This window comes from Cavia porcellus, unplaced genomic scaffold, assembly GCF_034190915.1.
Source record: "Cavia porcellus strain 051 isolate PalLab524CR breed Dunkin Hartley unplaced genomic scaffold, mCavPor4.1 scaffold_15, whole genome shotgun sequence".
NCBI lineage: Eukaryota > Metazoa > Chordata > Mammalia > Rodentia > Caviidae > Cavia > Cavia porcellus.
Genome location: NW_026947498.1, coordinates 46,549,233 through 46,564,905, shown reverse-complemented (window position 1 = coordinate 46,564,905; position 15,673 = coordinate 46,549,233). Strand labels below are relative to the sequence as shown.

The 15,673-nt window shown below is 36.9% G+C and overlaps 1 protein-coding gene across 3 annotated transcripts in view; it reads right to left on the bottom strand.

The window, feature by feature from the left end:
• Cmss1 (cms1 ribosomal small subunit homolog) overlaps positions 1 to 15,673 on the bottom strand; it is a 341,586-nt gene that overhangs the window by 15,215 nt on the left and 310,698 nt on the right. For all 3 annotated transcript variants that reach the window (XM_063224828.1, XM_013151732.3, XM_063224829.1), the window contains 2 exons: positions 4,643 to 4,714; positions 2,567 to 2,696 (listed from right to left, as the gene is read on the bottom strand). In XM_063224828.1, the coding sequence (XP_063080898.1) occupies positions 2,567 to 2,696; positions 4,643 to 4,714 (202 nt within the window). The remainder of the gene's footprint in view (positions 1 to 2,566; positions 2,697 to 4,642; positions 4,715 to 15,673) is intronic.

The window sequence follows — 15,673 nt, the reverse complement described above, 5'->3', positions numbered from 1 at the left end:
GCCAAGTGTGCACTTATGCTGCTGAGCTAAACTACCCCAGCCCCTTCCAATGATTCGTTAGTTCACTGTGTCTCAGAATGACCAATATCTCTCCTGAAGATGAAAGCCTACATGTCTAACATACCTTCCTTCCTCTCTAAACAAATCCATGACTATACATTCTTGTCTATTATCAGACTCTAATAAAACAATAGCAAACTCATGCTGGACCTTAGAAGATTGCTTGAGAGTTTCTTTTGACCTTTAATGTTCAACAATTCTAGAGAAATCAATGTTTGTGATGTTCCAGAGATTACATAATAGTGGTGGTCCTTTTAACTCACTAACCCTTCTTAAGTTTATATGCTCTAACAGAGAGTAAGAATGGAAATCTGACACTTCTAGTAAAAACTGACTCAACTCAACAAGAACTAAAGCAGCTAGATCTTGAGCAGTGGTTTGGTTGTAGCACTCGGCTCCTGTGACAGTAGGCATTCGGTGCTCTGTAGAGTGGTTTCCAACTGCTGCTGGAGCCAAGTGGGCACAGTGAGCTTGAAAGCCCAGATCCTGTGCGTGCACAAAAGCACTCCTCAGTCCTCTAAAGGCAATTTTCTTGGAAAAGAAACAAAGGGGTCACTCAAGTCTCTAAACCCAATGTGCAATTTTAATAAAAGGATACCACAAAAGAATTATAAAAATTCAGGGAACAGACTGTTTTCTAGTTTCTCAAGCTTCTGTAAGGCATAAAGTTGTAATGGAAAAAGGAAATTAAGCAACCCTTGACTATTTCCAAAAGTAGAATCAGTTATCCCTAGTATCTATAAATAGCTCAGCTAAGTAGGGGTACTCTATTTATGGTTTGTTTTTATGACCACATCTATTTTATTCCATCCCTTCCCAAAAGAACTACAGAATATATCATAATTTAATTAATTAATTTATTTTTGAGACAAGGTCTCACAATGCATTCAGGCTGGACTTAGACTGGCTTGTACCACAGGCTGGCTTTGAGCTTGTGGCAATACTCCTGCCTCAGCTTTCTGGGTGCTGGGATTACAAGTGTGTGCCACCATGCTTGGCTATATCATAATTTTAACATTAATTAAAAATAGTTACTTGTTTTGAAGTCCTGTAATACTCCCACTGTCTTGTTTTGACTGATTAGACTCTGTTCCGTTCTGTATGATAGTATCAAGTTTGAGGGTATAGGCAACTACTTTGAAGGCAATAAGATTCACTAAGATGCCCATTCTGGTTTGACTATTATTTCCTTTTGAAGTCCTATAATGTTTACAATGTTTAAGTTTTATTGGTCTTGTTCTCTACTGTTTTGTTCAACTTTATAATATCTAATGAGATAGACAATTCTTTTTAAGGAAACAAGAGACATTATGGTAACCACTGTTGATAACCTTGTACTGTGTTTTTACATCATGTACTATGTCTATCCTTGGTTTTGGCTGACAGCTTTGTTTTGCCATATTTGACTTTATTCTCTTCCAAAAAAAAAAGTAATAAGAACTAAGGAGTAATAAAACCCAAAATGTGGAAATTTTGTTGTAAAAAAGAGAGGGAAAAAAAGTGCTCTAAAGGATACAACTGCAAGTGTGTTTAGGGGTGTTAAACAGCTGACCATATTAATGTTTTTGTTTGGATCATTGAACACAACTGTTTGCAGTCTCTCTGTTTGAATGTTCACTTTGTATGCTTTGATACTGTGACTTGAGCAACTATCTCTAAGATGATAATGTGTTATCTATTAACTGGTGATTTCTTACTGTTTTTTTTTTTTTTTGTAGTTCTGTATTATTTGTACCCTTACACCGCTTTGTTTTGTTTTGTTTTTTTCTTTTTCCTTTTAAATAAAATTTAAAAAAAGTTACTTTAATTTTGCAGTAACTTTTAATCAAAAATATTCTAAATTGATATAAATCTGTAATAGGCTTAAAGAATGACCTAGATTAGGTGTAAAGCTTGCTACATATGCAGCATTTTGTTACTATTTTTAGATAGCTCACTTGAAAAAGACTATAACTCACAATACTATCCTAAAAACAAAGCCACACAGGAAGATTGTTGCGACTTTGAGACCAGCCTGGGCTACAAAGTGAGCTCAAAGCCAGCCTGAACTGCATAGCAAGACCCTATCTCAAAAAGACAAAAAACAAAACAAAACAAAACAAACAAACAAAAAAAACAAAGCCACAACTAGAACACCTTTGCTAAGATGTTAATTATATCAAAGTTATAGTCAACTGAAATTTCATATTTATACTTTTAAAGGTGTGATTTATCTTTACTTTAACTTCTATCCTTCTTAGGTACTCTTATTCCTTGAAGAGTTTCCTAAGCATACATATGTAACAATTTCCTTTAAATATAAAAAGAATATACAATAATAACTCAGTACTAAATAAATACCATTTGCCATTTTAATTAGGAAATCAATTGTTATTAGGTTGAGGAAAAGAGTATTAGCATGTGGAAAATACAGTAATTTACTGGTTAAAATATCTTATAACATACATTAAAGAAAATATGAGCTACTTTGTTTTTCACTCTTAGGAAAATTCAAGCCTAGCTGTACCTGGTAGACTCAGTTCTTCTAATTCAATCACTGAGCGATTGCTGCTGTAGTAGTCATTCATCAGCTTCTGTAGATCTTCAGGTGTCCCTGGTTTTGGCTCTGATTTTGCAAGAACATCAGTAATTTTCTTCTAAGATAAAAGAAGGGGAAAAAAGCAACAGAAAGGTAGGCTTTTGAATGACATTTGGCTTAAGTTCATTCTTCTAGCATTTAAACTGCTTGTAGGCTTTGGTGAGAGCCAAGTATAAATGTAAAGTCTAACAAAAACACTTGAGAAAACTTACTGAATACTTCTGGGACATAATTACTGTCTTGAAAAAATGAACAGGTGATCTAAAATAATTTCTTATAACTCCTGGTGTAAGACTTTTAGAAGAACTGAATTTTGCAGGAGACTCCATAATAGTAATTTTCAGTAAAAGCCAATAAATTTTGTTGCTATGGAAACTACTCTTTTAGTCCCCCACTCCCTTTTTCAGTGGTACTGGGCATGACCTCAGAGGTGCTCTACCACTATGCTACTAAGCTTACATCCCCATCCCTTTTTATTTTGAGACAGAGTTTTGCTAAATTGCCCCGGCTGGCCTCAAATTTGTCACTTCCAAGTAGCTAGGATTAGACGCATGGGCTACTACTGCACCTGGCTCTCTTTAGTTTTAAATGATCTATATTTTTGAAAGAGTAGCATTTGGAGAATTTTGTGCCTATTTGAATTTTGAAGTGCTGAGTCTCAGTTTGGATTTATAGCATTAGAATTAAACCTGCAGAAGTAACATAGAAGCTTTACAATCCTGTAGACTTTAAACTCCTGATTCTCAGGTCTTAGGAGGCTGACAATGTTTAAAGTGGCCCTATGGAAAGTAGAGCCACTATTAGGGGAAATACTTTCAAATATCGGTTCTGATTTGATCTCATTTATATAATGCTTTTATTTAATGCCTCCAAAATACTGTGAACATATAATCGTTCATTTCATTTTTGTCATAAACTTCCCTTCTCACCTCCTCCTAATGTTTCCCGGAGATCCAGAAGGAGCCCTTCCTCCACTTATAGCTCTTTTGCCTCTTTCCATGATACTCTTATTTCTGTGCCACTGCCAAGAATGGTCAAGGTCTTGTGAAAGGTATTAACTTTTAAAATTATGTCATCAGTGGGCATATTTTAGCATAATCTCAGCCAAAGCTAATCTATCTAACTAGAGTTCTGACCTTGAGTCACCAGAATTTAACACTCCGGAAGGTCATTAGTGTATGAATTATCAAAGGGAAGTTAAAGTTACTTCTCTAAGAACTTGCCAGCCTTTAGCAAATTTGGCATCTCCGTCTTTCTTTTTGGCTACGTGTGAACAAAGAAAATATATACACACACTCTTGGTTTTGTAAAAGCTTGCTGTTAAGTAACTGGTTTGAGTTCATTTTCTTTCCTCTAATCCCAATCATATTTCCTCTGCTGACTTCAGCAGTGGAACTTTCTTAGCAGACAGAGAATTACACTGCTGTTTTCACAAGTGTGGTGGAAGGCGAAAGCTAACCATACTCTCTAAGGCTGTGTCATAAAAAAGTTTGTATAGGAGCAACAGAATCTTCTCTACACTTACAGTCAAATATTAAAATAGAAGGGAAGTTTTGATGAAGATTATGCTTCCCAATCAGAACCATAAATGCCTTATATCACTTTTATGTGCCTATTTTTTATTAATATTTTAAGATATAAAGTCGCAAAAATAGGCATGTGTAGGTAAAGAAGGTTGGTAAATTCTTTTCTTGAACAGATCCAGAGGAGTCATAAGGGAGAACAACTCTGAACTTCTAAAATTGGATACTCAGGTCTGACATTCAACCACGAGGAAAACACAGAATGAGTAACAAAGATATTTGTTGCTCCACATGACTCCAATAGGAGTTATAAGAATTTATTTTTAGTCCCAACAAGAATTAACACTAGTAACTTCATAAAAGTCATTGAATATCACTAAATTTTAGAATTGCTGTATCTATAAAGTGGAAAAGTATGATGTATGAAAATGTGATGGGAACTACTTGGGTCTCTACCATTGTAAGAAATTATTAATATTACCTTTTTCCTCTTCTTGGTCTTGGTGATATCTTCTTTTATTTCCTTTGGTTGTATCAAGAAACACTCTTTAGGCTATAGAGAAACCCAAATGAGAAAATTTTCACCTTTGTGTTATGAAGTATCTATGACTGGTATGAATTTTCAAGTATTTTCGGCCATGCACGCATTCCTCACAGCACTTGGTTAATAACCTGCAGTCTGAGCTGCTGGAAGACCCAATGGAGCTTATTATACAGGGGCTGAACTGAGAAAACTCAAGAAAGCAGAAAGTGCAGATGACTTAAGACTGGAAAATCTTTGAACAAATATCAAAATGTGTGAGTGAATATATGTGCTTGAGTGTACAGAGTATTAAATAGAAGACAGTGGCCAGTTTGCAAAATACAGGCAGAAATAGACATGGTTAAAATTATGATGTGACAGAGAGGCTTTGCCTAGAGTGACTGGAGTTTTCCATAAACTGGTTGTGTGTGAGCCTGCATTTCTAAGTCACTGACTTATTATTCTGTATTATCTATTCCTTTCCTCTTTTCAATATTTTAATGTTTTTATAAAAGTAGCCACACAAAATGTGTTTTTAAAATAGTGACTACAAAATGAATGTCTCTGCTCATGGTCAGATAATAATCTATCATAATGCTTCTTACTACCTTAACTCTGGAATATTCTATATAGTTCAGTACTATTTTTATCCTGAGTTTTGTTTTTTAAGGTAGAAAAAACAGGAAATTTGGACTAAACCTTGATTTACAAAGTAGAATGTGCCTCAGATTCCATATTTATTAATCATAAGCAGGAATATAAGATGTTGCCTGTGCGGGATCTTTTATGCAATATTTTCAAACAGGTTGCCAAGTAAGATATAAGTGTAAGTAGAAAGTTACTCTGAGTTTTCCCTTAATTAAGTTTCCATTCCCATGAGACAGTTGTCTGTATAAGTTGGGTAACCTACTAACTAAAGCAAGCCTATCTTTACTGGCTCTTTTTTTTTTTTAATGAATCTTTTTATGAAAGATTGTAGATGAATTTTTTGTGAAAGATTGCAAAGAGCCCATAGATTAGGGGTGCCTGTGGTTTCAAGTCAGACAGAGATATAATGCTACATAATTTCTTTAAGACACTGCTGGCCCAAGGACCAGCAGTTTCTAGACTCTGCCTTAGTCAGAGGAGTGGATTCAAAAGGTCTAGAGTTAAAATAACATGGGAATCTTAAATTTTAACTTCTCAGTTATACCAAAACCTACAAAGAGCAATTGCATCATAGTTAAGGAAAAGAAAGATATCATTGCGTTTCTTATTTAGATGTCTTATGGACGTAGATGTCAATGTGATGTTAGTACATGCCAGTAAGAAACTAGGCTGAGGCCACTATGTCACAGAATCTTCCAAATGATCATAAGATTCCAATTATAGACCAGGCCAGCAATCAGCTCGTAGTCCTAAGGCAAAAGCCAGGATACGATTAAGGCATATGTAATATCTCTTTATATTAAGGCATTTGTGTAAGAGTTTTTTTGGGGAAGCAGGATAGAAACCTGTTACATTTTCTTATTTATCATATGGAGGCATTCTTTAAGAATATGTTAAAAGTGCTGGTTACATTTATGCTAAGTTTACAAAGTTGACTAATTCAAATACAACTTAAATCTAAAAATGAGCTCAGTTGTAAGGATATGCAAGGACTCCTCAATTCTGGAAGGAAAAATATAAGCATAATTCTGAATTATGATTAGGAAGAATGAAACATGCTTGCATAACTACTTCAGTGAAGACACTGCATCAGATTTAAGTGTCATGTTTAAATTCTTGGGTAATCCTAAAGGAAATGCTATCTAATTTTTGTTTTCTAAGAAAAGAGTACTTACTTTAGATGGTGAAGGTAGGTTAAGAAGCCTCATTTAGGGCATTTGAAATGAATACACACTTCTCAGATGAAGAAATACAAACAGCAAATAAATACGTGAAAAAATGTTTAACATTAGTGGTTATTTGAGAGATGCAAATTAAAACAACAATGAAATTCAAATGCATGGAGCTTGTTTATTTCTGTAACTCATGGTAAGGTGATAGGATAGCAAGGTGGACTATTACTAGGGAACCCCCAAATGTCACTTTCTTGTAGCATTTGTCTTAGGTCATTCCATTAGTCCAGATGTGACTTCAGTAGTCTCCTGCCCTGAAAATGCAAGCATGGATATGCAGCACAGATTTTTACACAACCTCACTCTAGAAAGAATGGCTATTATCAAGAAATCAAACAATAACAAATGTTGGAGGGACTGTGGGGGAAAAGGAACCTTATCCACTGTTGGTGGAAATGCAGACTGGTAAACTACTTGGAAATCAGTGTGGAGATTCCTCAAAAAACTAGACTGGATATCCCATTCAGCCCAGCTATTCTCCTTCTGGATATCTTCTCAGAAGAATTAAAAACATCATAGCACAGTGATCTAGGTGCACCCATGTTTATAGCAGTGCAGTTTATAATTGCCAGATCTTGAAAACAACCAAAATGCCCATCGATTGAGGAATGGATAAAAAAAGATGTGGTATTTTTATACAACGGAGTACTATTCAGCCATAAAGAAGGATAAACTGGACACTTTTATAGATAAATGGATGCAACTTGAGAACATACTCATTAGTGAAATAAATAAGACACACATGCATAAACACTGTATTGCTGTATTAGTATAACAAGCTGAAGGAAAAAACATACGTATATGTGTATATATGTTTATAAAAATAGTTAAGATAGTTATACTACTGATTGCTTAGTTTGTTGAAGAGAAAGATTTGTGCTGGCATTGTTTGGACAATTGAATGCAAATGTTTTGTGCTCTGGGTGTATGATTTGGGGATAACACTGTGCAACGTATGTACCATTGTTGTCCCTGATTGATGTGTTTTGAAATTCTGTTGTAGTGTTTTTCTTCTTTTTCTTTCATTTTATCCTTGAATAAAAGGATTAAAAAAAGAAGAAATGTTAACTATAGATGGTTAAGAAATGTTAAAATGGTTAAGGTTAAAATAAAAAAAGAAGCCTCCTTTATAGGTCAATTTTCATAGAGGTGAGATGGTATTTGGGAGAAAACCAAACACACATTATTGAAAATTTCTAAATTTAGCCAACTTCCTTATAAGTGCTAATATTTTCCCTCAAAGAAAAAGGAAAGAAAGATGTGGCAGACTCCGGCCAGGCCATTAATCATTTCTACAAATCAATCCCAACAGAATGTGATTTTGACAGTGATAAGTACTGTCATTTCTTTTCTTTTCTTTTTTTTGGGGGGGGTACTGATTGAACTCATGACCTTGTGCTTGCCAGGCAGGCGCTTATGTCACTGAGCTGAATCCCTGGTTCATGTCATTTCTTTGTAGTAATCTTAAATGTGTAACCTGAAGGACCATGTGTCCCCCCAAAACATATAAAAAAAAAACCCCTGTAACTTTTTAGTGAAGCAATTGGGGCATGTTCTCAATTCCTTAAAGTATAAGAAATTACATCCTTTAAGAATGATTCTCCTGATTACACATGAAAAGTTATCCTCAAAATGCCACTAAACTATTATAAAGGGCATTGAAAAGGTATAAATCTATAGGGAGGGAAGGAGGGAGGGAGGGAAGGAGAGAGGAAGAGAAAGAGAGAGAGAGAGAGAGCGCGCGCTGGTCCTGGGGTTTCTGAAAAGGTAGAAGGTCACAATAAGTGAGTCTGATGTTGGTTTCTGGAAAAGTCCAGTATTGGAAACACAAAATATTACAGAGAAGGAGAGGTTGAAAAGACAGGGGTTGTTGAAAGTTTATATTTAGAATGGTAAGTCCCTACCTTATACCCCATTCTTTAGATCTCCTACCCAGACAACCAATCATTTCATTACTGCTTCCTTTCTGGTAGCATACTTGGAGGTTGTTTTCTGGAGACATTAAGCAGACCAAGAAGTTTGGCACAGGGAAAGGTGGACAGAGGCTGCCTTTCTGCCTCTATTTCTTATTTCCATATTGTAGGGCAGGAGACTATTGAAGTCACATCTGGACAAAATGGAATGACCTAAGACAACTGCTATAAGAAAGTGACATTTGGGGGTTCCCTAGTAATAGTCCACCTTGCTATCCTATCACTCAAGTATGAGTTACAGGAACAAGCTCCACCCACGTACATTTAAGAATGTCTCTTAGATATCTATAGACAGGCAAAGCTAATTACATAGCTTTGAAAATCTCCAATGAAATTAAACAAAACACAAAAATTAAAAGTAACTCAGAAGAAAGAACTTCAAAAGAATTGTATTGATGGTCCCAGAAAGACACTTTGCAGCTGTAAAATAAGAACAAGGCGCTACTAAAAGGAATGGTCAGAAAACATTTAAACATCAAGAAAGTTCAATTAAAAACTTGTAAGAGGAAGGTCTGTACAGGGCAGTTCCCAAAAAGAGATGAAAAACAGGAATATGAAAATGGTGAGAAAATAGAGAACCAGAACAAGATATTTAATATTCCAAGGAAAGGCATTACTGAAACAAGAGATCGTATAAAACAGTACTGATGGAGTGAATGTTATGGATTAGACCTAAAATATTCTCCCCAAAGACCATGAGATCAGTGGCGGAAGGGACCATGAGAACACTATTCAGTAGATAGACACACTCATGATGGGGCTGTCCATGCATGACTGTTCCATCTGTCCATGCATGACTGTTCCATCAGGCAGCTTGTATCATGAGTGAACATGCAGGACTATCCCATGCCACCTGATAGAACAGTCATGTATGTACCAGTGGTGGCACAAGCTAGAGGGAATGTATTCATCCACCGATGAATCAATAGCTGATTATGTCTTTAGGAGGCCTGGTTGTAAATGGGTCACTAGAGATGTGACTTCCAAAAGTGTTATGGGGTTGTGTTTAGATTTTCTCCCAAAGCCTCATATGGTCACAGGTGGAGCTTTTCAGAGGTGACGGGATCTACAATGTGTGACACTGAGATTGACTCATGGTGCAACACTAGGATTAAGGGAGTGTGAGTGGTACCCACCCTAAGGACAGGCAGCCTGCATAAGATACAAGAGGCTTGTCACCTCTTCCTGGTTGCTGCTTCACTGCTGGCTATCTTCTGCCCGCCCTGGTTTTCCACAGATTCTTTCATCTCTGCAATTCCCTTCTGCCAGACCAGCCTGCCTTGGAGCCAACCAACTGTGAACTGAAGCCTCTACAAACGTAAGCCAAATAAATCTTTCCTCCCTTAATTTGTGGGTGCTGGGTATTTTGTCTCAGTAACAAAAAAGTAAGACAAAAGGTATGTCTCCCTCCTTGGCTTTTTCTTTCTCTCTCTTTGCTTCTTGGTCAGTATGACATGAGCAGCTTTTTTCCACCAAAACCTGATTTGGTGTCAGATATCTATGGACTGAATCTTTTAAAAACCCTGAGGAAAATAAGCCTCTTCTCCTTTAACTTGTGGATATAGAAAGTTTTGTCTCATTGAAAGGAAGTGACCAAGACAGATTGGGCACTTAAAGTGGGGATGTTTCTGGGACTATTCTTGACTTGTAGAAGAGGTTTGGAAAGGTTTGGAGATGACAGCAAGAGAAGCATTAGTTGAAGGCAAGCTTGCTGGGAGGTCCTGGTTTGAGCTCAGAAGATGACAAGGCAACAGATGTGCACAGTAAAGACCAGGATTCAAAGTTTCGGTTGGGAACAAAGACATCTTTGATAGTTAGACTTGAGGCTATGTGTGTTATGCTCCATCAGAAAATTCATCTAAATTTTTAGTCCTGAGACTTTGCTAGAGACTGAGATTAATGGTGGCAGATTGTCTTGGTTACTTTTCTCTTATTGCTGAGACAAAATACCTGATGCCCAAAATTAGGGAAGAATAGGTTTATTTAGCTCACTGTTTGTGGAGTTCTCAGTCCATAATCAGCTGGCTCCAAGGCAGGGTGGCATGGCACAGGGCAACACTTCAAGGTAGCCACAGCAAAGTGGGAACAAGCCTCTTCTCCTTCCTTATATTGTACACAGGCCACTCCCTTATCTAGGTCCCCATCCCCCCTTACCTAGGGTGGGTGCAGCACTCACAAAATCTCTGTGGCCTCCTTTTGCACAGGATGAGAATATTTACAAAGTAAGAATCCTGGCTCCCTGCTGAGCCTCTCAGTTATATTTCTCAACTTTCCAGGTTGACACAATGTATCAACCATAACGCAGATTAATTAATCTGATGGAGAAAATATCAAGGCAGCCTCAGTCTGAGGCATTGTTGCTTTGGCTACTTTCTGCTAGGTGTACAGTGAGAATCAGGAGCAAAAAGCATTTAAAGGGTTTGGAGTCTGGTCAGAAAAGAAGTACCTAAAAGTTGGGGCAAAGGCAAGAATGATTGCTAAAAAGATAGCACTAAAAAGAAGCCAAGTACTTTACATTGAGTCCGTAGGAAAAGTGCTCAGAAATCACAAAGAACCCATTCACAGCAGGCTAGAAGTGAAAGATTTTGCATTGAAAGTTCCAGGGAGCCCCTTTCATTTAGGTTCAACTAAGAAAAATTTTCCTGAATGTCAGTCATTCAGGTACTCAGAACTCTGCCGCTATGATACAAAGGAGGCTGGCTACTTCTTCAATTGCCAGTGAAGCTTAGTGTCATTTGCATGGTGCTGGCTTTACAACCATAAGAATGCAAGAGTTGTGGGGGTCAGAATGGCTTTCCACTAGATTTCAAGTCTTGGGAGGCCAGGTGACATGCACCTGAGACGACAGTGCATGATGTGGGATTGAAGCCAAAAGTCCATTGAAGATGCCAGGAATATGGATCATTTGTAGAGGAAATCTGCAGGAAAAAAGTAGAGTCACCACAACAGAGAAAATATGAGGGTTGCAGCTAGCAATGACATAGGATTGGGGGGGGAGATCCAAAACCATTGGAGTTCACATGTCACCACAACTTTTCCAGGTGCAGGACATGGAACTATAAGATTTAATGTTTGCCTTGCTAAGTTTAAATCTTGCTTTGATTTGATTCCTTTCAATCCTTTTGGAATGGGAATGTTTATCCTGCATTATTTTATGCTGTAAGTATTTTTTGAAAAGAATATTTTTAGCAGGGGCCAGGTGTTTGTCTTGAGTCTCAGAGGCTTTTCAACCTAGACTGTTCAGCAATGATGCAACTGTTAAATCTTTGGTAACCAGTAGAGATAGATTAAATACCTTTGGCATAAAGAGACAGACATGAGACTCTTTGTAACCAGGGATGAAATATTGTGATTTAGATCTAAAATGTCCCCCAAAAGGTTCAGTTGTTCAGAGGTGGAGCTTTTGGAAAGGGATCAGATCATGGTGTTGTTATACTCCCTTAATAGCTTAGCTCAGTGTGCTATTAGGAGAGGTGGAGCCTGGGTAGAGGTGAGTCACTGGGAGTGTGAGCTGGAAGAATATAGCTCCCTCTCTGTTTCCTTTCTCTCTCCTTACATCCTGGTCAGCATGATGTGAGCAGCTTTCCTCTGCAAGAGGTTTTCACCAGTTCTTCTTGTGTTGAGGCCAGCCAGTAATAGACTGATTCCTCCAGAAACTGTGAGCCAAAAGAAACCTCTTCTTTAAATTGTGGGTGTTGGACATTTTGTCCCAGTAATAAAAATCACTAAGCCAGTGATCAAAGAAATGATCCTAGAGAAGAAAACTTTCTGGAACTTCAAACTTAGCTGAAAGCCCATTAAGCCACACAGGACAATGAATAAGAGGGTTATCATATCAATGTAAAACTTAAGAAAATCATGGATAAAGATGATAAAAACTTTCAAAAAAAAAAAAAAAAAAACTAACACACACACACAGAAGCAAGAAAAATTATAGTGTCAGGACCTCTCAAGATCAATAAGGGATGCTACAGCTAGGTGAAATGATCCTTTGAAATTATGAGTAAAGTTTATTTGTAAGCTAGACTTTTATACCCAGCCAAACTATTAGTGAAATGAGACTAGGACAGAAACAATGTGCAATATATAAAGTTCAAAAACACCTATTTCATACCCACAGATAACAAAGATTTTATTAAAAAAAAAGGTTAAACCAAGACAAAGGAAGATAAAGGACTCAGTAAAAAGGGAGGCCCAACCTAGAGGAGTAATGAAAGGATATCTCAGTCTGGCAAGTAAGAAGTCTCAACTGCTCAGTGGGCCTAGAGGATGACGGCTTCGGAGCCGAATAAAAGTGTGAAGGTTTTCAAGAAATGAAAACAACTGATCTACTTTAGCATATGGAGAACATTATTCATGGACATGTGGAAGAGATGTTGGAACATATGGAATCAATTAACAATTGGAACACAGGAAGCCAGGCAAATAAAGAAATAAGGCAACTATTAAATTCATGAAAATAAAGAGCTATATAAGAAGGATGATTATAGCTTGTCTTTTTCTCAACATTTCAATAATAATTCCATAATCATAATAATATAATTGTGATAACTGCTTTAGCCAAAATGTGAAATTATGCTGGCAAAGGAGGCAACAGTTGGTGAGGGAATAAGAGGTGGATGAGAGAGCTATGTCCTCAAATGCTATATCAGGAAGTTGGTAGATTATTTCAGAAATTGATAAACTAAAGGTAGCAAAAAACACAGAGAGCTAGAAAAGGTGAGGTTTGCTCTGCAGAGAGAATAGAAGATAGGCGAGAAAGAGAATTTTTGTTGTTGTTGTTAAAAACCTTTAATAGTGTTTGACTTTTTAAAAAAGACATGTATGGTTATTACATTAGTAAATAAAATATTTAAATTGCCACTTTATAATAAAACAAATAATTCATTGTAAAAATGAAAATATTTTAGATCTAGCTTTTAGTTTCCCTAGGACTTGATCAAAAGTTATTTAAAACATATCTACCAACATGCCAGTGTCTTGGTCCTGGACTTGCAGTCTCCAGAAGTGCGAAAAACAGATTTCTGCTGTTTAAGTCACCGGGTCTGTGGAATTTTGTTCTGATAACCCTAGCAGACCAGTGTGCTCAGCAGTAAAAAGTAAGGAGACAAAAACAGTTTGTCAATGTGGATACAGCAAAAACATTGTGGTGAATGAAATTTACCTGAAATAAAAAAAAGCATACACTTCCATTTACATGGCATTGTAGAACAGGCGAAACTTAACAGTTTTTGAAAAAGATGAGAGCAGCTATTGCCTCTGGTACAACGAGTCTGAAATGCATGAAAGGATTCTGAGGTGATGGTATTGTTATTTATCCAGACAGAGATTTGTTTTACAGAGTAGTATCCATTTGCCAAAATTCAGCAAATGGTACACTTGACATTTGTGCATTGTTTTGGTGTATTAATTCTTCCTTAAAAGAAATGAAAGAAGTTTAAAACAAACCAGGTAGAGTAGCACTTGCTTGTTGTCCCAGTTGCTTACTTTTCTCTCACTGCTGAGACAAAATACTCCACACTCAAAGTGAAAAGAGGAAAGGTTTATTTAGCTCACAGTCTGTAGAGGTTTCAGTTTGTAATTGGCTGGCTCCAAAGAAAGGTGGCACACATTAGACAGACAACTATTCATGGCAGTGGAAGACAGCAGAGGTAACAAGAATACAAGAAGGAAACAAGCCTCTTTCTGCTCCTTTTATTTATCCAGACTGCTGGGATTAGGGTAGTGCAAATCCAATCAGTGGACTAATCCAGCAATTACCCACTGTTAATTCTAGCATTAAACCATGAATCAATCACAAACTCTAGATTCAACTATCTCCAAAAAAGCTCTATCTAAAAATGCATGAGGCTTTGGGAGGACATCTGGACCCAAACCGTAATAGGAGGCTGAAGCAAGAGGATCATGAGTTGAGTCCAGCCTGGGCAATGCAGTGATACCTCTATCAGAAAAAGAGAGGGAAGGAAAGGAAAGGAAAGGAGTAAGGAAAAAGGACAGGAAAAGAAAGAAGGCAAGCTACAAGACGACAAATAAGAAGAAAACAAAGCACCCCCAAAACAGAATAAAAATTCTAAAGCACTTTAAAACCAAGATTGAAATTTAGTCAATACTATATATATTGAAGTACTAGAGGGGGACATAATTTTTCATTTACTTTTTTTTTATTGCATGTTTGCAGTGCATAATCATCATTCATCATGCATAATTGGTTCATATATGTAACACATCTTAATTTTTTTTAATTTTCCCTTCTCTTGCAAGTACTTTAAAATAAAATGTTCAGAGTTTGGGGGCTGGGGATTTAGCTCAGCGGCATAAGTACCTGCCTTGCAAGTAGGCGGTCGTGAGTTCGATCTCTGGTACCGTTTAAAAAAAAAAAAAAGAGTTAAAAAAAGATGTTCGAGTTTGTTGATTACGTCTCAAAGCCCAGGAATAATTCTCTATGTCTCTTTGCTCTGCCATTTGAGCACTTTGTTCTTCCCTTTGAGGCATCGTTTTATTAATGGAAAGTAGCAGATCTTTGCAGTTGAGCAGTATCTTGACATTCTGAGGTTCCAAACAGCTCTCTTCATTTTTTGGGGTGGAAAAAGTGTGACTAAGCATACTAATGTGCCACATTTCAAAAAATTCTAGACTTTGAAGAAAGTGAGAAAGAACTCACTGACAGTTGAAAGAAGGAGAAAGGAGCCTCTTTCCCATGCAGTGCTAGAAAGTTTAGCAATGCTGTTTTCTGCAGTTACATGGAAAGCAGAAAATGTGTCCAATGAGACTGCTAATATAGGTGAGGAAATTTCCACATTGTGTTGAAGCAGCTATCTAATTTTTTCCTGGAGCCTACAGCAAAATATGAAAGAAGGGAGTTAAATTTTAGGGACTGTTAAAAAGAGGTTAAGAGTGTGATTTCAGTCACCATTTATTAAAATTTCAGAAAGAACAAAGGTGGTACCTTAGAGTGCAGTAGGTCTCTTTTGCTCCTCGGGATACATTCCAAATCCCCAGTAGACAATGAAAGCATGGATAGTGCCAAGCCATATATATGTATCTATCTATATATATGTATATTATGCTTTTTCCCCCTACATATACCTTAATAGGGTTTAATGTATAAATCAGACACAATAAGACATTAATAATGA